At 42.7% G+C, this 21,246-nt stretch overlaps 1 protein-coding gene across 1 annotated transcript in view; it reads right to left on the reverse strand.

Moving 5' to 3' along the window:
* Window positions 1-21,246, reverse strand: part of LOC133537330 (nucleoredoxin-like) — a 56,027-nt gene that overhangs the window by 13,222 nt on the left and 21,559 nt on the right. The window contains exons 3-7 of the mRNA XM_061878362.1: window positions 16,850-16,986; window positions 15,651-15,751; window positions 15,470-15,576; window positions 13,787-13,966; window positions 9,040-9,164 (exon numbers count right to left, since the gene is read on the reverse strand). Of these exons, the coding sequence (XP_061734346.1) occupies window positions 9,040-9,164; window positions 13,787-13,966; window positions 15,470-15,576; window positions 15,651-15,751; window positions 16,850-16,986 (650 nt within the window). The remainder of the gene's footprint in view (window positions 1-9,039; window positions 9,165-13,786; window positions 13,967-15,469; window positions 15,577-15,650; window positions 15,752-16,849; window positions 16,987-21,246) is intronic.

Below are 21,246 nucleotides of genomic sequence, written 5' to 3' on the forward strand. Positions count from 1 at the left end.
AGTCAGTGGACTTGAGGATTGAAGAGCTTCTGCTGAGTTTGACTAGAAACGTGGGCTTTGTCTAGTGAGCAGTGTGCTAGTCCAGGTGAGAGGTGAGCAGTGTGGTAGTCAAGGTGAGAAGTGAGCAGTGTGCTAGTCCAGGTGAGAGGTGAGCAGTGTGGTAGTCCAGGTGAGAGGTGAGCAGTGTGGTAGTCCAGGTGAGAGGTGAGCAGTGTGCTAGTCCAGGTGAGAGGTGAGCAGTGTGCTAGTCCAGGTGAGAGGTGAGCAGTGTGCTAGTCCAGGTGAGAGGTGAGCAGTGTGGTAGTCCAGGTGAGAGGTGAGCAGTGTGGTAGTCCAGGTGAGAGGTGGCCCGTGTGCTAGTCCAGGTGAGAAGTGAGCAGTGTGCTAGTCCAGGTGAGAGGTGAGCAGTGTGCTAGTCCAGGTGAGAGGTGGCCCGTGTGCTAGTCCAGGTGAGAAGTGAGCAGTGTGCTAGTCCAGGTGAGAGGTGAGCAGTGTGCTAGTCCAGGTGAGAGGTGGCCCGTGTGCTAGTCCAGGTGAGAGGTGAGCAGTGTGCTAGTCCAGGTGAGAGGTGAGCAGTGTGCTAGTCCAGGTGAGAAGTGAGCAGTGTGCTAGTCCAGGTGAGAGGTGAGCAGTGTGCTAGTCCAGGTGAGAGGTGGCCAGTGAGGTAGTCCAGGTGAGAGGTGAGCAGTGTGCTAGTCCAGGTGAGAGGTGGCCCGTGTGCTAGTCCAGGTGAGAAGTGAGCAGTGTGCTAGTCCAGGTGAGAGGTGAGCAGTGTGGTAGTCCAGGTGAGAGGTGAGCAGTGTGGTAGTCCAGGTGAGAGGTGAGCAGTGTGCTAGTCCAGGTGAGAGGTGGCCAGTGAGGTAGTCCAGGTGAGAGGTGAGCAGTGTGGTAGTCCAGGTGAGAGGTGAGCAGTGTGGTAGTCCAGGTGAGAGGTGAGCAGTGTGCTAGTCCAGGTGAGAGGTGAGCAGTGTGCTAGTCCAGGTGAGAGGTGAGCAGTGTGGTAGTCCAGGTGAGAGGTGAGCAGTGTGGTAGTCCAGGTGAGAGGTGAGCAGTGTGCTAGTCCAGGTGAGAGGTGAGCAGTGTGCTAGTCCAGGTGAGAGGTGAGCAGTGTGGTAGTCCAGGTGAGAGGTGAGCAGTGTGCTAGTCCAGGTGAGAGGTGAGCAGTGTGGTAGTCCAGGTGAGAGGTGAGCAGTGTGGTAGTCCAGGTGAGAGGTGAGCAGTGTGCTAGTCCAGGTGAGAGGTGAGCAGTGTGCTAGTCCAGGTGAGAGGTGAGCAGTGTGGTAGTCCAGGTGAGAGGTGAGCAGTGTGGTAGTCCAGGTGAGAGGTGAGCAGTGTGCTAGTCCAGGTGAGAGGTGAGCAGTGTGCTAGTCCAGGTGAGAGGTGAGCAGTGTGGTAGTCCAGGTGAGAGGTGAGCAGTGTGCTAGTCCAGGTGAGAGGTGAGCAGTGTGGTAGTCCAGGTGAGAGGTGAGCAGTGTGGTAGTCCAGGTGAGAGGTGAGCAGTGTGGTAGTCCAGGTGAGAGGTGAGCAGGTAAAAGTCACTGTGTTGCAGGTCTGACTTGCTAACTCTGCTGGCTATGAAGATTGGAGATGATGAAGGTGAAGAGGAAGAGGAAGAGGAATGTTGTGTGTAAAAGACACACACTCACTTTAGGTAACACACTGAATTGTGCAGAAAACAAAACCAAACCAGAAAGATTTATCTAGAAGACAACAAATATTTAATTGCAAGTCTAATTGTCATGTGTCAGTCAGCCAAGAACCCAGACCCTCTGCTGGGCCATCTTGTGCTGCTCAACAGTCAACTGCCTGATAGGTGTGTGTGTGTGTCTGTTTGTGTGTGTGTGTGTGTGTGTGTGTGTGTGTGTGTGAGTGGGTGAGGGTGTGTCTATCTGAGAGTGTGTCTGTTATCCATACACTTATGTAAAAGGGAATCCATCCTATTTGTGTCCCACATCAACCTTCTTAAAGACAGTGACTTGACTATAAAAGTGGGTGACATCGTTATCACCAGGAAGGATGAGATCACCTACCTAGGTTCCATTCTAGAGGCTAATCTGTCCTGTGATAAAATGGCAACCAAGGTGATCAAAAAGGTCAACCAAAGAACGAGATTCCTCTACAGAATCTCCTCTCTGGTCAACAAAAGCACCTTGAGGATTCTAGCGGGAACTCTCATTCAACCCTTCTTCGATTACGCTTGCACCTCCTGGTACCCCAGCACCTCCAAAACCCTCAAATCTAGACTCCAAACATCCCAGAACAAGCTAGTCAGGTTACTTTTAGACCTCCACCCCAGATCACACCTCAATCCAACCCACTTCTCCAAAGTGGGCTGGCTCAGGGTGGAGGACAGAGTCAAACAACTTGCACTGAGCCTAGTCTATAAAATCCGCTACACCTCCTTGATACCGAAGTACATGTCAAACTACTTCCTTAACGTAAATGACCGCCATAACCACAACACCAGGGGGAGCTCCACAAACCACGTTAAACCCAGATTCCGATCTAACAAAGGTCTTAACTCATTCTCTTTCTATGCCACATCAATGTGGAATGCACTCCCAACAGGTATAAAAGTAAGTGCATCTCTATATTCCTTCAAAAGCGCTCTAAAACAACACCTCCAGGCAACTTCAACCCTTTCCTAATACCCTCCTCCATTCACATCCCATCTCCCCGGATTATAAATAACCTAATGTAAATAATCAAATGTACTTCTAATGTATATACTTGTTCTTATGCTATGTGAACTCACTATGTTCTCTGCTGGCTGTACATATCCTACTAAGTCACACCTACACTAGATGGATGGATGGATGGATGGATGGATAGATAGATGGATAGATGGATAGATGGATAGATGGATAGATGGATAGATGGATAGATGGATAGATGGATAGATGGATAGATGGATAGATGGATAGATGGATAGATAGATAGATAGATAGATAGATGGATAGATGGATAGTACTTTACTGATTCCTTCAGGAAAATGAAAATTCCAGCAGCAGTGGAATTGTTTCAATGTCCACATTTCTCTGTTGATGCAATTGTTGATGACTGAAGTACTGATATCAACTAAAGCTCCTCATCCCACCCCCCGGATTGTAAATAATGTCAATAATTCAATGTACATACTATGATGATTAACTTGTGTGATGACTGTATTATGTTGATAGTATATATTTGTACCATGAAAACGTGGACCCCGACTTAAACAAGTTGAAAAACTTATTGGGGTGTTACCATTTAGTGGTCAATTGTACGGAATATGTACTGTACTGTGCAATCTAATAATAAAAGTATCAATCAATCAATCAATTTTGTGTGTCTGTGAGAATGTGTGAGTGTATGTGACAGTGTGAGTGTGTGTGTGTGAGAGTCTATCTGGGTGTCTGTGAGTGAGTGTGTGTGTGTGTGTGTGTGTGTGTGTGTGTCTGAACAGAAAGGTGAGACAAGCCTCAGACAGGAAGTGAGATCTGATCAGAAAATAAAAGTCTACAGGAAATGAAAGCCATCTGTGTGGAAGTAGTCCAGAGTGCCACCTGGCTCTCATTAGTAGTCCACAAGGTCACATGAAGGTCACATGACGACCAACTTGTACAACAAAACTAGTTATTTTAGTGTATATAAAACGTTGGAGGGTTTTGAAGTTGTCCTTAGAGACTTTGAAGTCTACAACAGAGACTCCCATTAGCTGCATCTTGCAAGTTGTTTTAATCATCTTGAAAATCCTAAAAAAACAAAACGAAGACGTGTGTTCTTGTCTTTGTAATGATTATGAACAATGGGCAAAATTGAAAGAAAGTTTAGTTCCCTTTAAGAGATCTACATACGAGTCGATGGTGATGTCATTGATCTACAGACTAGTCAATGGTGATGTCACTGATCTACAGACTAGTCGATGGTGATGTCATTGATCTACAGACTAGTCAATGGTGATGTCATTGATCTACAGACTAGTCAATGGTGATGTCATTGATATACAGACTAGTCGATGGTGATGTCATTGATATACAGACTAGTCAATGGTGATGTCATTGATATACAGACTAGTCAATGGTGATGTCACTGATCTACAGACTAGTCAATGGTGATGTCACTGATCTACAGACTAGTCAATGGTGATGTCACTGATCTACAGACTAGTCGATGGTGATGTCACTGATCTACAGACTAGTCGATGGTGATGTCATTGATCTACAGACTAGTCAATGGTGATGTCATTGATATACAGACTAGTCAATGGTGATGTCACTGATCTACAGACTAGTCGATGGTGATGTCATTGATCTACAGACTAGTCAATGGTGATGTCACTGATCTACAGACTAGTCAATGGTGATGTCACTGATCTACAGACTAGTCAATGGTGATGTCACTGATCTACAGACTAGTCAATGGTGATGTCACTGATCTACTGACGAGTCGATGGTGATGTCATTGATCTACAGACTAGTCAATGGTGATGTCATTGATCTACAGACTAGTCAATGGTGATGTCATTGATCTACAGACTAGTCAATGGTGATGTCACTGATCTACAGACTAGTCAATGGTGATGTCATTGATCTACAGACTAGTCAATGGTGATGTCACTGATCTACAGACTAATCAATGGTGATGTCACTGATCTACAGACTAGTCAATGGTGATGTCACTGATCTACAGACTAGTCAATGGTGATGTCATTGATCTACAGACTAGTCAATGGTGATGTCACTGATCTACAGACTAGTCAATGGTGATGTCACTGATCTACAGACTAGTCAATGGTGATGTCATTGATCTACAGACTAATCAATGGTGATGTCACTGATCTACAGACTAGTCAATGGTGATGTCATTGATCTACAGACGAGTCAAAGGTGATGTCATTGATCTTGCTGACAGAGACAGAGTTTAGAATAAAGACCCATTGTGAGCACAGTTGTACTCATTCAGTGTATTATTAATACAACAAGAACAAGTGTGGGATTCTTTGTTTGGCCACTCTGTTCAACAGACTGATGTGTGGGAAAATAGTCTGATTGTTGTCCAACAATGAAGGCATCACAGTACTATCTAACTTGGTCCAGGGGAGATTAGAGAAGGTCTTCATGCTTGAGTGCAAAAACACATATGTGTGCTCTTTTATGTACATGTGTGTAATATTTGTGAGACATTGGTGATTACAGGCAAGATAAAAACCTTGGTCTTGTCTCAGCAGCTGACAGGAGAAGGTGCAAAATAGCCAGAGGTGGTTTACCTGCCAGGTGTGTGTCACACTGCTCTTCATGCACAACACTGATATACATGAAATAAATAATGTTGAGTATGAGGTCTACTTTCTGGAAGGCACTATGTACTCAAGTGTGCCACAAAAGGAATGACATCATGGTGTGGCTTCCATCATACTCAGTAAAAGGGTCATACTTAAGTTTTGTTTGTAAAAGTAAAAGACTTCCTTGTGGTCGACATAACATGTGATGCTCAAAATGTTGCATGGATGATGTTTTACACATCTTCAAGTCTCTTCAGGATGCGCCGTTTTGTGGGCCGTCTTACTTACGTGCCTCCACTTGGACAGCACCTTCGCCCCATCATCTTTGTTGTAGTGTTTAGCACTTCTATAGTGAGTTTAGTGACAGATATAAGTAAGAACTTGACACTACTTTATATTACAAATGTATGTTTTACTGTTTAAGGTTCGTTTTAGTGCTTCCATGGTGAGTTTAGTGACAGATATAAGTAAGAACTTGACACTACTTTGTATTAGAAATGTCAACAGTGGAGGATGAATCTTCAACATGAGGAAGAAGCTTATCGACTACGGTGTTGACACAGACTACAATGGCGAATGCACTCCCATTTCCGGGACTTATGCAAATCTCAAATACACATATCAGCAGGTACCAGAAGGTAGGAATAGTTGGTTTTGACAAAACACCTGATAACATGTCTCCTAATAGTGCCATTTTGGGGTCCTTATACACACACCATAATACCATATGTTGAAGCATAGTACAATTATGTCTGACTACCATTGCTGCAACGCTCCAACAATCTAACAGCTTTGTACCTTACCAAAGTTTTACTAAAATGTTTTGACAGATTTTTGAGTGCTGTGTGTAATGTTCTGTATTCCCAGTGAAACACCAAAGTTTTGGTCTTGCTTGCTTACCAGTACTTGCTAGCGTCATTTATTGAATAGGCGTCAACTCATAGTGACTGCCATCTATTGGTCACACTAATCATTACACCATGCATCACAGCCAGACTTCATACATATATAATGTATAAGCGGTAGAAACTGGATGGATAATATACGTATATATATATATATATATATATACATACACACACACACACACACACACAAACTACGTTTCCATATGAGTTGGGAAATTGTGTTAGATGTAAATATAAACAGAATACAATGATTTGCAAATCCTTTTCAAGCCATATTCAGTTGAATATGCTACAAAGACAACATATTTGATGTTCAAACTCATAAACGTTTTTTTTTTGCAAATAATCATTAACTTTAGAATTTGATGCCAGCAACACGTGACAAAGAAGTTGGGAAAGGTGGCAATAAATACTGATAAAGTTGAGGGATGCTCATCAAACACTTATTTGGAACATCCCACAGGTGTGCAGGCTAATTGGGAACAGGTGGGTGCCATGATTGGCTATAAAAGCAGCTTCCATGAAATGCTAAGTAATTCACAAACAAGGATGGGGTGAGGGTCACCACTTTGTAAGCAAATTGTCAAACAGTTTTAGAACAACATTTCTCAACGAGCTATTGCAAGGAATTTAAGGATTTTACCATCTACGGTCCGTAAAATCATCAAAAGGTTCAGAGAATCTGGAGAAATCACTGCACGTAAGCCATGATATTACGGACCATTGATCCCTCAGGCGGTATGGCAACAAAAACCGACATCAGTGTGTAAAGGATATCACCACATGAGCTCAGGAACACTTCATAAAACCACCGTCAGTAACTACAGTTGGTCGCTACATCTGTAAGTGCAAGTTAAAACTCTACTATGCAAAGCCAAACACATTTATCAACAAAACCCGGAACACCGCCGGCTTGGCTGGGCCCGAGCTCACTTAGGATGAACTCATGTAAAGTGGAAAGGTGTTCTGTGGTCTGACGAGTCCACATTTCAAATTATATTTGGAAACTGTGGACGTGGTGTCCTCCAGAACAAAGAGGAAAATAACCATCCAGACTGTTATAGGTGCAAAGTGTAAAAGCCAGCATGTGTGATGGTATGGGGGTGTATTAGTGCCCAAGGCATGGCTAACTTACACATCTGTGAAGGCACCATTAATGCTGAAAGGTCCATACGTTGTCATCCAAGCAACGTTATCATGGACGCCCCTGCTTATTTCAGCAAGATAAGTTTTACAACAGCGTGGCTTCGTAAAAAAAGATTGCGGGTACTTTCCTGGCCCGCCTGCAGTCCAGACCTGTCTCCCATGGAAAATGTGTGGTGCATTATGAAGTGTAAAATAGGACAGCGGAGACCCCGGACTGTTGAAGGACTGAAGCTCTACATAAAACAAGAATGGGAAAGAATTCCACTTTCAAAGCTTCAACAATTAGTTTCCTCAGTTCCCAAACGTTTATTGAGTGTTGTTAAAAGAAAAGGTGATGTAACACAGTGGTGAACATGCCTTTCCCAACTACTTTGGCACGTGTTGCAGCCATGAAATTCTAAGTTTATTATTTGCAGAAAAAAAATAAAGTTTATGAGTTTGAACATCAAATATGTTGTCTTTGTAGCATATTCAACTGAATATGGGTTGAAAAGGATTTGCAAATCATTGTATTCTGTTTATATTTACATCTAACACCATTTCCCAACTCATATGGAAACGGGGTTTATATATATAGATGTATATATATACATCTATATATATATATATATATATCTATATATATGTATATATATATAGATATATATATATATATATTCATAGATATATATATATATATATATATACATATATATATATAAGGTGCACTTTGTATATGTATGAAGAAGTCTGGCTGTGATGCATGGTGTTTATATATATATATATCACTACATTGAAGTAAGGTGTTGTTTTTCGTACATCACGCTGCAAACTTTAATTCCAAAATTAAACATATTGTTGAAGCTCCCTGACACTGTCAATCAAGACTAAACATTTTGATTGCAGCTGTTGCATGTGAAGTATACATCATCAACATGTCTTCATGTTGAATGTGAAGTATACATCATCAACATGTCTTCATGTTGCATGTGAAGTATACATCATCATCATGTCTTCATGTTGCATGTGAAGTATACATCATCAACATGTCCTCATGTTGCATGTGAAGTATACATCATCAACATGTCTTCATGTTGCATGTGAAGTATACATCATCAACATGTCTTCATGTTGCATGTGAAGTATACATCATCATCATGTCTTCATGTTGCATGTGAAGTATACATCATCAACATGTCTTCATGTTTGCATGTGAAGTATACATCATCAACATGTCTTCATGTTGCATGTGAAGTATACATCATCAACATGTCCTCATGTTGCATGTGAAGTATACATCATCATCATGTCTTCATGTTGCATGTGAAGTATACATCATCAACATGTCTTCATGTTGCATGTGAAGTATACATCATCATCATGTCTTCATGTTGCATGTGAAGTATACATCATCAACATGTCTTCATGTTTGCATGTGAAGTATACATCATCAACATGTCTTCATGTTGCATGTGAAGTATACATCATCATCATGTCTTCATGTTGCATGTGAAGTATACATCATCATCATGTCTTCATGTTGCATGTGAAGTATACATCATCAACATGTCCTCATGTTGCATGTGAAGTATACATCATCATCATGTCTTCATGTTGCATGTGAAGTATACATCATCATCATGTCTTCATGTTGCATGTGAAGTATACATCATCAACATGTCCTCCTGTTGAGCTGACTGAAGGTTTGACACAGAGTATATTCGACTTAGTCTTCTGTCTCACCTCTCCGGCCACGAAGAAGAGCAATGGCGTCTCTTCCTCCTGTTCTTTGTACTTGGCCATCAGCTTCTCAGCGAGAGGTTGGATCAGCTGCTTGGCCGGCTCCAGCTCGCCTGCCTCCTCGGCGTCTTCAGTCAGGCAGGAAAAGCAGGAGAGAGTGAAAGTGAGAGCAAGTGGAAGATGAAGATGAGCTCTGCACACGTTACAAGGATGTAGAGCAGCTCTCCTCTTTATTCATTAAAAAACTGCTTTCAAAGTCTGATGATATTTCCCCCGTCTCTCTAAACATCCATCCTTTATTTACTGTAGCTACACTTAACTTTCATATTTAATGTGCTATATATCCACCTAAATACACTTGGTCAACAGCCATACAGGTCACACTGAGGGTGGACGTATAAACAACTTTAACACTGTTACAAATATGCACCACACTGTGAAGCCACACCAAACAAGAATGACAAACACATTACGGGAGAACATCCGCACCGTAACACAACAAACACAACAGAACAAATACCTACAACCCCTTGCAGCACTAACTCTCGCGGGACGCTACAATATAGACCCCCGCTACCCTCTACCTCAATGCTCTTCATTCTCACACCTTTTCCACACCAACATTCATCTATTCATTCTTATTCTTCTTCTCCATATTTTGGCGCTCTACCTTCCACAATGAGAATCAGCTCCTCCAAGTCCGAGTCCATGGTTCTCGCCCGGAAAAGGGTGGAGTGCCATCTCCGGGTTGGGGAGGAGACCCTGCCCCAAGTGGAGGAGTTCAAGTACCTAGGAGTCTTGTTCACGAGTGAGGGAAGAGTGGATGGTGAGATCGACAGGTGGATCGGTGCGGCGTCTTCAGTAATGCGGACGTTGTATCGATCCATTGTGGTGAAGAAGGAGCTGAGCCGGAAGGCAAAGCTCTCAATTTACCAGTTGATCTACGTTCCCATCCTCACCTATGGTCATGAGCTTTGGGTCATGACCGAAAGGACACGATCCAGGGTAAATGAGTTTCCTCCGCGGTGTGGTGGGTCTCTCCCTTAGAGATAGGGTGAGAAGCTCTGCCATCCGGGAGGAACTCAAAGTAAAGCCGCTGCTCCTCCACATGGAGAGGAGCCAGATGAGGTGGTTCGGGCATCTGGTCAGGATGTCACCCGAACGCCTCCCTAGGGAGGTGTTTAGGGCACGTCCGACTGGTAGGAGGCCAAGGGGAAGACCCAGGACACGTTGGGAAGACTATGTCTCCCGGCTGGCCTGGGAACGCCTCGGGATCCCCCGGGAGGAGCTAGACGAAGTGGCTGGGGAGAGGGAAGTCTGGGCTTCACTGCTTAGGTTGTTGCCCCCGCGACCCGACCTCATATAAGCAGAAGATGATGGATTGATGGATGGATACCTTCCACATTTTAAATCTGATTCAAAGCTTTCCAACTTCAAACTGTTCAGCCTATTCGAAAATCCCAGGCTTTCCTTTGACAAATTCCAAAAATCTGGGACATTTTTACCAATCAAAATGATTTGGCCATTTTTCTAACTTCCACCATTCCCACATTCTTCAACTAATTCAAACTATTCCACCTTCAACACATTCCACCATCCTGGAATTCAAACTTCCCTTTTTCCAAGTAAAAAAAAAAAATTCCAATATTTTCCAGAATTCCTGTTTTTCCAAAGCTTTATTTCCACCCTTTTTTGGCGACTACGTCGTCCACATTTTTCAACCCACTTCAACCTTTCCACCGTCCTCTTAACAATTCCTCTTAATCAGGACCAAAAACAAAGTTGTTTTTTGAACTGGAAACATTTCAGTTTTTTCCCCACAAATTTCAGGAATTCTGTGATACCATTTCTCATTTCAACATGTTACTACTTCAACATTTCTCCACGGATTTCAACAATTTCAACACCAAACCTTTCAACTCGTTCAGACCATTCAAGTTTTTTTTTTACCATTTTCAAAAAAATTCCCAATTTTTCGGGGAAATTCCCATTGAAATGAATGAGACATTTTTCAAACTTCCACAATTCCCACATTCTTCAACACATTCCACCTTTCACACATTCCAGCATTCTGGAAATTCAAACTACCCTTTTTCCAAGTTCAAAAAATTCCCAGAATTCCCCAATACCATTTACTACCTCCACATTTCTTGCCCAATTTAAACAATTCTAACACCAACCAATTCAGCTCATTTAGGATATTTATGCTCCTAATCATTTTTTAAAAATCCTGCTTTTCCCAAAATTCCCCAAAATCCAGGAAGTTCCCATTGAAATGATTGGGACATTTTTCCAAGTAGCACAAATCCCACATTTTTCAACCTATTCAAACAACACATTCCACTCATACTGGAAATTCAAAGTCTCCTTTTTCCAAGTTCCAAAAAATTCCAGGGTTTTCCAGTATTCCTGTTTTTCCAAAGCCCTATTTCCACTCTTTTTTTGGCGACTATTCCGTCCACATTTTTCAACACATTTCAACCATTCCACCGTCAAAACCTTCCTCTTAATCAGGACCAAAAACAAAGTTGTTTTTTGAACTGGAAAAATTCCGTTTTTTTCCCAAAAATCCAGGAATTCCGTAATACCATTTCTCATATCAACATGTTAACGCTTCAACATTTCTCTGCGGATTTGAACAATTTCAACACCAACCCTTTCATCTCATTCAGACCATTCAAGTTTTTTTGACCATAACCAAATTCACAATTTTGGGGGGGAAATTCTTATTGAAATGAATGAGACATTTTTCAAACTTCCACAATTCCCACATTCTTCAACACATTCCACCTTCAACACATTCCAGCATTCTGGAAATTCAAACTACCCTTTTTCCAAGTTCAAAAAATTCCCAATATTCCCCAATACTATTTACTACCCAACATTTCTTGCCCACCAACCAATTCAGCTCATTTAGGACATTTATGCTCCTAATCATTTTTTAAAAATCCTGCTTTTCCCAAAATTCCCAAAAATCCAGGAAGTTCCCATGGAAATGAATGGGGCATTTTCCCAAGTTGCACAAATCCCACATTTTTCAACCTATTCAAACAACACATTCCACTCATCCTGGAAATTCTAACTTTCCCTTTTCCAAGTCAAAAAAATTCCAGGGTTTTCCAAAATTCCTGCTTTTCCAAAGCCCTATTTCCACTCTTTTTTGGCGACTACTCCGTCCACATTTTTCAACGCATTTCAACCATTCCACCGTCAAAACATTCCTCTTAATCAGGACCAAAAACAAAGTTGTTCTTGAACTGTAAAAATTCCAGTTTTTTTCCCAAAATTCCAGGAATTCCATTTCTCATTTGAACATGTTACTACTTCAACATTTCTCCACGGATGTGAACAACTTCAACAGCAAACATTTGAACTCATTCAGACCATTCAAGTTTTATTTTTTTTTAACCATTTTCAAAAAAATTCCCGCTTTTCCCATAATTCCCAATTGTTGACGGGAAATTCCCGATGAAATGAATTTAAAATTTTTCAAACTTCCACATTCCAGCATTCTGGAAATTCAAACCCTTTTTCCAAGTTCAAAAAAATTCCCAGAATTCCCCAATACCATTTACTACCTCAACATTTCTTGCTCAATTTAAACAATTCTAAAACCAACCAATTTAGCTCATTTAGGATATTCATGCTACTAATCATTTTTTTAAATCCCACTTTTCCCGAAAATCCCAAATTTCCAGGAAGTTCCCATTGAAACGAATGGGACATTTTTCCAAGTTGTACAATTCCCACATTTTTCAAGCTGTTCAAACCATTCCACCTTCAACACAATTCATACTTCCCTTTTTCCTAGTTGTAAGAATTCCAGGATTTCCCAGAATTCCTGCTTTTCCAAAGCCGTATTTCCACTCTTTTTTTGGCGACTACTCCTTCCACATTTTTCAACACATTACAACCATTCCACCGTCAAAACATTCCTCTTAATCAGGAGCAAAGACAAAAATGTTTTTTAAACTGGAAAAATCCTATTTTTTTCCCAAAATTCCAGGAATTCCGTGGTACCATTTCTCATTTGAACATGATACTACTTCAACATTTCTCCGCGGATTTGAACAATTTCAACACCAACCATTTCAACTCCTTCAGACCATTCAAGTTTTTTTTACCACTACCAAATTCCCATTTTTGGGGGGGGGGAAATTCTTATTGACATTTTTAAAACTTCCACAATTCCTACGTTCTTCAACCCATTCAAACCATTTCCATCTTCAACACATTCCAGCATTCTGGAAAGTCAAACTATCCTTTTTCCAAGTTCCAAAAATACCCAAAATTCCCCAATACCATTTACTACTTCCACATTTCTTGCCTGATTTAAACAATTCTAACACCAACCAATTCAGCTCATTTAGGACATTCATGCTGCTAATCATTTTTAAAAAATCCCGCTTTTCCCAAAATTCCAGGAAGTTCTTATGGAAATGAATGGGACATTTTTCCAAGTTGCACAATTCCCACATTTCTTAAGCTATTCAAACCATTCCAACATCAACACTTTCCACTCATCCTGGACATTCAAACTAACACTTTCCCAAGTTCCAAATTTCCTGGAAATTCAAGCTCTTCAACATTCCATCCATACTACTTTCTGTCAGCATTTTGGTTGAGTTCAAGTTCAACATTGGAGCATTCACACGCAATCCCTTCTGGAACGGCCTCTCCTGGTTGTTAGTGATGATTGTGCTGAAGGTGCTTAGTTGTGTGCTGGAAGAGGAATGCTGGCCAGACTTACCCACAAACAGGACGAGACAGGGCCCGTCATGGAGCTGTGCGGCGTTGGACTCGCTGAGCTCCAGCACGGGCCGAGGGTGCCAGGGGAAGAGACGGCATTCCGGGTCGTTTAGCACCTCCACCCGGCCTTGTCGTGTGATCATGTGACCCTCCGCGTCCAACAGGATCAGGGTGGGGATACCTAGGGAGGAATGGCTCCTTCACTTCATGCAAGAACTTTTATGACAAGCATGCGGTTTCCATGGAATGAGCATCTTTGTAAGAAATGTTTTCAAGCTATGGCAATGAAATCTGCCTCGGTGACACGCTCAAACTGACACCAGGGAGCAGTCCGGGGGAATCGATCCCGCGGCCCATTCCCTGCACATTTGGAAGTAGTCGCTGGCCATGATCACAATCTGTCAGGCTTATCAGAAGCAGACAAGAACCAGGAGCGCAGTGAGGGCTGGTCTTGTCAAGTGCAGTCCAACATTCCTCACATACTTGGAAGGATAAGCCAGGTATGCCTTGCTCAATAATGCAAGGCATAGTTGGAAGTAGAGGAAAAGGTATGACTCTCTTATATCAACCTTATTTTTCCACTGACATGAACATATTTTCCTTGAACGGTAACTGCACTTTTTTTTGGAATATTGCCTATCGTTCACAACACGTCTTATTTTTGAATTAGGATTTTAATTAAAGATTATTAAAAAAAACGCTCGGAAGATGCAGCGAATGGGAGTCACTGTTGTAGCCTTGAAAGTCCTCTAAAACAACTTTAAAACCCTCCAACGTTTTCTATACACACTAACATTACTACTAAAAACAAAACGCGTGTGTGTTTGTGTTCTAATCATGACTTGGTAACAGACAACAAAGACCACTATATTTGGACAAATGAGGATTCACTATCTTATATTTTAGAAGCTGAAAATACAGAGGATGAACTGCTGCACAAAAGAGGAGTGAGACGTTGGAGCAAACAGAAGCCGAGAGAGTGAGGTCGGCACGACACGAAACTGTAAATGTGGAATTTGGAGACAAGCCAATTTGATATAAATGGCATGCCTACCCCAAATAAACCAGAAAAAAGCACCCCCGGCCAGCTGGACCAAACAGACAACAGTCCATGGTGAGGGTCACTTTATATTGATCATGACACACGCAGCATGTCATGTGTGTCATGACAGATAGCATATACTGTTTAGCTAGCTGTGTACAAACAAATCCTAAAATGTGGGCTAACACTTGAAAGATACTGTAATATGACGTCATGTTTTTCACTCAGTACAGATTGTCCGTTCACAGTGTTGACCTGCCTGTAGTCCAGACATTGAAAATGTGTGAAGGCTAAAATGAGGCAGGAGACTGTTGAACAACTTAAGCTGTACATCAAGCAAGAATGGGAAAGAATTCCACTTCAAAAATGTGTCTCCTCAGTTCCCAAACCTGCACTGAGTGTTGTTCAAAGGAAAGGCCATGTAACACACTGGTAAAAATGCCTTTTTTGCAATGTGTTGCTGCCGTTAAATTCTAAGTTTTCTTGATTATTAGCAAAAAAACACAAAGTTTGTCAGTGTGAAGATGAAATATGTTGTCTTTGCAGTCTATTCAATTAAATATAAGTTGAAAAGGATTTGTTGTATTCTCTTTTTATTTAGCAATTACACAAGGTGACTATACTTAAAAAGCACATCATTACCTTGAATCCCATAAAGCCTGTTGAGTCGTGATCGTCGAGCCTCGTCTGAATACGGCACTGCCAACCAGGGCATTTCACTGAAGTACTGCTTGAAAGACTCTTCGGACCTAGAGAGTTGTGTGACAGGGTGAAGTGTGAAGAGTGAACACACACCTGAGACCCAGCATGCACTTCTTCCTACCTGTCGGCGCTGACGAACACTATCTCAAACTTTTGACCCGACTCTTTCACCGTGCGATACGAGTCCACCAAGACACGGGTCAAACTGCGGCAGGGTGGGCACTAGTGGAAAAGAACAACGCTGGAACAAGTCAATTATTTCTGATCCTGACTGTACTAGAAAGGTTTGCAGGGCACAAGAGAGCTGCTTTACGGAGACTGTTGAGATGACATCATTGCGCCACAGCAGAGCCTTTTCATGTTGTCACTAGACTTGCAAACTTCCGGGACAATTCAATGTTGGAAACTTTCCATGGGAATTAACGGGAATATATGGAAATTAACAGGAATTAACGGGAATAAACATTGAATGCATCATGCTAGATCTTGCAGCATGACTATTTGCTAAGACAACCAGATTTCATGTAAAGTCAGTTGAATTTCAACCCAGCACTGTGCATTCCTCCATCACATGCTGGGATAATTGCCAGCATGCTCCACACCACAGCAGGACTATTGAGGCCACACTACTATTTGAGCCAAGGACTTCATCCAGTCAGGTAAGTGTTGATGATAAATTAATTAGTGCCCCGGCGGCTATTCAAGGAAATACTATTCAAGGAAATACTATTCAAGGAAATACGGTAGGTTCAAAAAATCTTTGTGCAATTTCATAAATCTGTAATCCTTGCAATGACATATTTCACCACTTGGAGGCGTAGACACAAAAGAAAGTGAGGGCCAATGTATTCTTCACACACTTGGAGAGTTTGGCTCAAGCAGATAAGCAGCAAGTTTCTAATGATTATGTTGACAGCATAACCTCAATAAGATCAACCTTAAAGGGGTGTGTGGTGTGTGTTTGGTCCCACATTCCACACTTGACCTACATTTCTAGGTCAGCTTTCTCTATAATCCATAACACTTTCATCAATGACTTCAATATAAGTGGCTAGAATCTGGTCGGGCCAGCTTGGTCAATATGAAGCTCAACAGTTGTGTGCTCATTGTCCAGCACTGCTCAGTCCCCAGCTTCACTGGCAGCCTCCCAGCAGAAAGACAATAGGCGGATGTGCTGCCTGTGAACCATGGCCCTGAAGACCAATGGCCAGCAAAGGACAACCAGCACCACCTCCTCCACCTTCCTGTTCCACTTCTTCTTCTGCGGCCTCCCCTCAGGCCAGGCTGGCTGTGATTGGCTGAGGGTGAGGCAACACTCACCCAGTGTGCAGAGAAGTAGACTCCCACGTAGTGGCCCTCCAGACTGCTGGTGTCTGTCGTCTGCCTGTTGTTGTTCCTGAGCAGAGGCCCCGCCACCACCTCTGCAAACGGCTTCGGCCCCCAGGGGAACTCCAGGCCTGGAGAGGATCAGAGGGTAGTATTAGCGTGCATAGGACCATAGCTACTGGCTGAGATTTCAGCTTTCAAGAGTCAACATCAACTGTCATGTCAGAAGATGTGAAAGATTTGAGCACATTTGGATCCCTTCCTCTATAACAGGGGTCGGCAACCCGCGGCTCTTTGATCACTCAAGTGTGCTCAGCTGCAACCTTGCTTACCTTCCCAAATTTACAGGGAGATTTCTGACCTCAGTGCCTTTCACTAAAATTGTCTGAGTTTTACATACTGCGATTTTCACTCGGACAGCAACATTGAGGGCGGGCCGCGATGGCATTACCCATAACATCTTCTAATACATGTCGTTGTGCCCGCTGTCACATAACACCGTGTGCGTGCCGGCCGGTCACGTATCCCTTGTGACCTCTTTACAATCCTCGAGCGATTGCAAGGCATTCTTGATCAACAGCCATGCAGGTTACACGGAGAGTTGTGATATAAACAACTTTAACACTCTTACTAATATGCACCACACTGTGAACCCACACCAAACAAGAATGACAAACACATTTCGGGAAAACATCCGCACCGTAACATAAGATAAACACAACATAACAAATACCCAGAATCCCATGCAGCGCTGACTATTCCCGGCTACATTACACACCCTGCTAGCACCAAACCCCGCCCCCCTCAACCGACGCAGGAGGGGGCGGGGATGGAGGGGTGGATCGGTGGTAGCGGGGTGTGTAATGTAGCCGGGAAGAGTCAGTGTTGCATGGGATTCTGGGTATTTGTTATGTTGTGTTTATCTTGTGTTACAGTGCGGATGTTTTCCCGAAATGTGTTTGTCATTCTTGTTTGGTGTGGGTTCACAGTGTGGTGCATATTTGTAACAGTGTTAAAGTTGTTTAAACTGGCACCCTCAGTGTGACCTGTATTGCTGTTGAACAAGTATGCCTTGCAATCACTTGTGTGCGTCTACAGAAGCTACATACAACACGTGACCTGACTGCTAAGCTGTTTGTACAATTTGTGGAGGGCACTGAAGACAGTGTTAATGTCCGAGGGAATAGTCACTCTGTAACCCGCGAGTCTCCCGGACAAATTGGGAGGAATTGTATGCATGATGCTAATAAGTGGCATCCATATAAAACTCACTGACTGCACTAACATCAAATCTTCTTATTTAATTGCGGGCCGCAATTAAATATGAAGTCTGAGACCCCTGGTTTATAGTACATAGCACAGAGTAAAACAACCCTCTGTATACAGTGTTATTTCATTATATAGTTCAAGAGTCTTGTGGCTCCCATTATTTTCTTTATTTTGTGAAACAGGTCAGAATGTCTCTGAGTGGTAAAGGTTGCTGACCCCTGCTCTATAAGATAGCACCTAAAGAGCAGAACTAGACACCCTGCAGCCCAATGAATGATCAAATCTTTGTGACGACTGCAATGAAAGGACAAGCACGTCAATAAAAAGACAAAAGCAGAACATATTTATGCTGCTTTCAAGCTTTCACAAATCTCCTTCTTGGAGCCGACACACCTGACAATAGTTTGTTTGTTAACAGATCATTCTTTTTTGACCCATCCATTGGAATAACTTCATCAAGACAATGCCGATTTAGCACTTTTAAATTGTAGAATAGAATAGAATAGATCTTTATTGTCATTGCACAAGTACAACGAGATTAAATTTTTCGGTACAGTCCCGCTAAGTGCAGACATTTGTTAGAGGGGAGGACAAGACGAGACCACCAACGGATCAGCCAGGTACGGCGCTCCTTAAAAAAGGTGAGAAAAGGGTGACATTGGGAGAGGGGGGGATATCAGTCTAAGGCTAGACCCTCAGGAGGGGTCCAGACTGAGTCCAGGAATAAAAATCCTCACATAGCATAGCACACATTTAGACATGGTATGTATATCACACCAACTTACAACAGAGGGAGGGCTGGGTTTGAGGAGACCCGCTGCCGCTGTATAGCGCTGCTCAGCCATCCACAGCCCCAGAGGAATTAAGCGGTGGTGAAGGCGTTGATTTCAAGGGTGGGGGTCATGTGTGCATGTATGCTCAATTAACTTGGGTGAGATGATGAATGTTTTTGTATGGACTGAGGCCGATCAAAGTTCGACTCCAGGTGTTGCTGACAAGAAGGAAGGTCAAAAGCGTCTATCTTTGAGGAGTCCTTGGGAGATTTTCATCAGAACAGCCTGTTCCTGATTGTGTCAAGACCATTCAAGGGAGTCAAATCGTAGATTAAGATGTTGTTTTTCTTCGAGCAGTCCAAACAATGACTTGCCTGCTCTGTTGTCCGTGCTGGATCTCTCAAATACAATTTAGTTATTCCTTCTCAGCAAACTTCTCCAAGATGAGATCCATTTTGCGATTCAAATCAGAAATCGCTCCAGTCTGTGTTCCCACAGCCCGACCCAATCCTTGAATTGCGTTGAACAGCCGTTGGGCCCCTTGAGTGGATGCCGTCGTCTTCCGAAGTTGTCGATACACCAGAGCAATACCCAGCCCAATCAGCAGGTGCCCCGCGATCACAGCTCCAAATAGGTAGATGTCTTCCACGTCCTCCATGGAAAGGGCTGAGAGGCACATGATCCTCCATGAGTTCCAGGAGTCCCGCACGTACCCCGCAGCGATGGTTCCATCAGGGCAGCCAGGCTCCCCCGAACCTCTTTTCCTTGTTGAAAAGACTGTCAATTGCGTCGAGAGTCCAGTTGATCATATTCATGTTTAATATTTAGATTAGAGGACAGCGCAAAGAAAAAGGCTTTAGAAAAGTTCAGACAAAGACAAGACGCAGAGAGCAAGCAGGGTAGGAGGGAGCGGAGAGAACTGCGACCGTCCTCACCAGAGGCAAGACAGAAGTTGAAAAGGATCCCATGGACTGGTGCTGAAGAAAGGTGCGGGCCGCCCTTCAGGTTGTACAGGTACGGCCATATAATCTCACTAAAACACTAGTAACACAATAAGCAGGTAATGGATCGTTCCCACTATATAGTCTTTTTTTTTCCTAGTCCTTCACTCTCACTTTCCTCATCCACAAATCTTTCATCTGCGCTCAAATTAATGGGGAAATCGTCGCTTTCTCGATCCGAATCGCTCTCGCTGCTGGTGGCCATGATTGTAAACAATGTTCAGATGTGAGGAGCTCCACAACCCGTGACGTCACGTGCACATCGTCTGCTACTTCCGGTACAGGCAAGCCTTTTTTATTAGCGACCAAAAGTTGCGAACTTTATCGTCGATGTTCTCTACTAAATCCTTTCAGCAAAAATAGGCAATATGGCGAAATGATGAAGTATGACACATAGAATGGAGCTGCTATCCCCGTTTAAATAAGAACATCTCATTTCAGTAGGCCTTTAAAGTAATATAAAGTATCGTAGTTTCCAGAGGTAGTCAAATGTCGATGCTATATTTTTAACCTTTATTGCCAATTTTATGCTAAGAACTGACCCAGTTCCCTCTTTTACACATTCTTTTGTCTCCAGACTTTACTGGCAGACACACCACAACACTCTGCCAGTACACTTTCAGAAAAAATTAACATCTAAATATAACCAAACAAAAATAAAACATTACCACCAGCAAGTCGTTACAGTATGAATGAATTAGGGCTGGCAGATATATGGAATATACTGGATATATGGAATATACTGGATATATGGAATATACTGGATATATGGAATATAGTGGATATATGGAATATACTGGATATATGGAATATACGGAACATACTGGATATATGGCGGGTTTGTCTCTGTGCGATACAGAAAATGACTGTATGGTGATATTGGAGTATACCTTCTCACGCAGTTGTTTTTAGCTGCTATCATCACACTACAGGCTCTTCTCACTCTCTTGTCTCTGCTTCTCTCAGAGACATAAAACAAGCGCACCTTCTTACATACATCACATATGTCACATACGTACACGCCCTCGCGGAGAAGCGAAGTAGCAGCAAGGTAAGGTTAGCTGTGGTGCTAGCGGAGTGGTGCGAGTGGTAAAATGAGGGAAAGAAGGTGCAAATCTGGTAACAAATGCAGGAAGAATTAATTCTGAAGCAAAACAGCAGGGGTCCATTGTCTGGCGGTGGTTTGGCTTCAAGCAGGAAGATGTTGAACAGACAACCGTAATATGTCAAGTATGCGGCAAAAGCGTTGCTACAAAAAGTAGCATTACTGCTAATATGTAGCATCATTTGAAAAGTCACCCGCTAGAGAATGAAGAGTGTCTACTCCGCATGTCAACATCTCATGCTG

The sequence above is a fragment of the Nerophis ophidion genome, linkage group LG18 (genome assembly GCF_033978795.1).
Source record: "Nerophis ophidion isolate RoL-2023_Sa linkage group LG18, RoL_Noph_v1.0, whole genome shotgun sequence".
NCBI classification, from domain to species: Eukaryota; Metazoa; Chordata; class Actinopteri; order Syngnathiformes; family Syngnathidae; genus Nerophis; species Nerophis ophidion.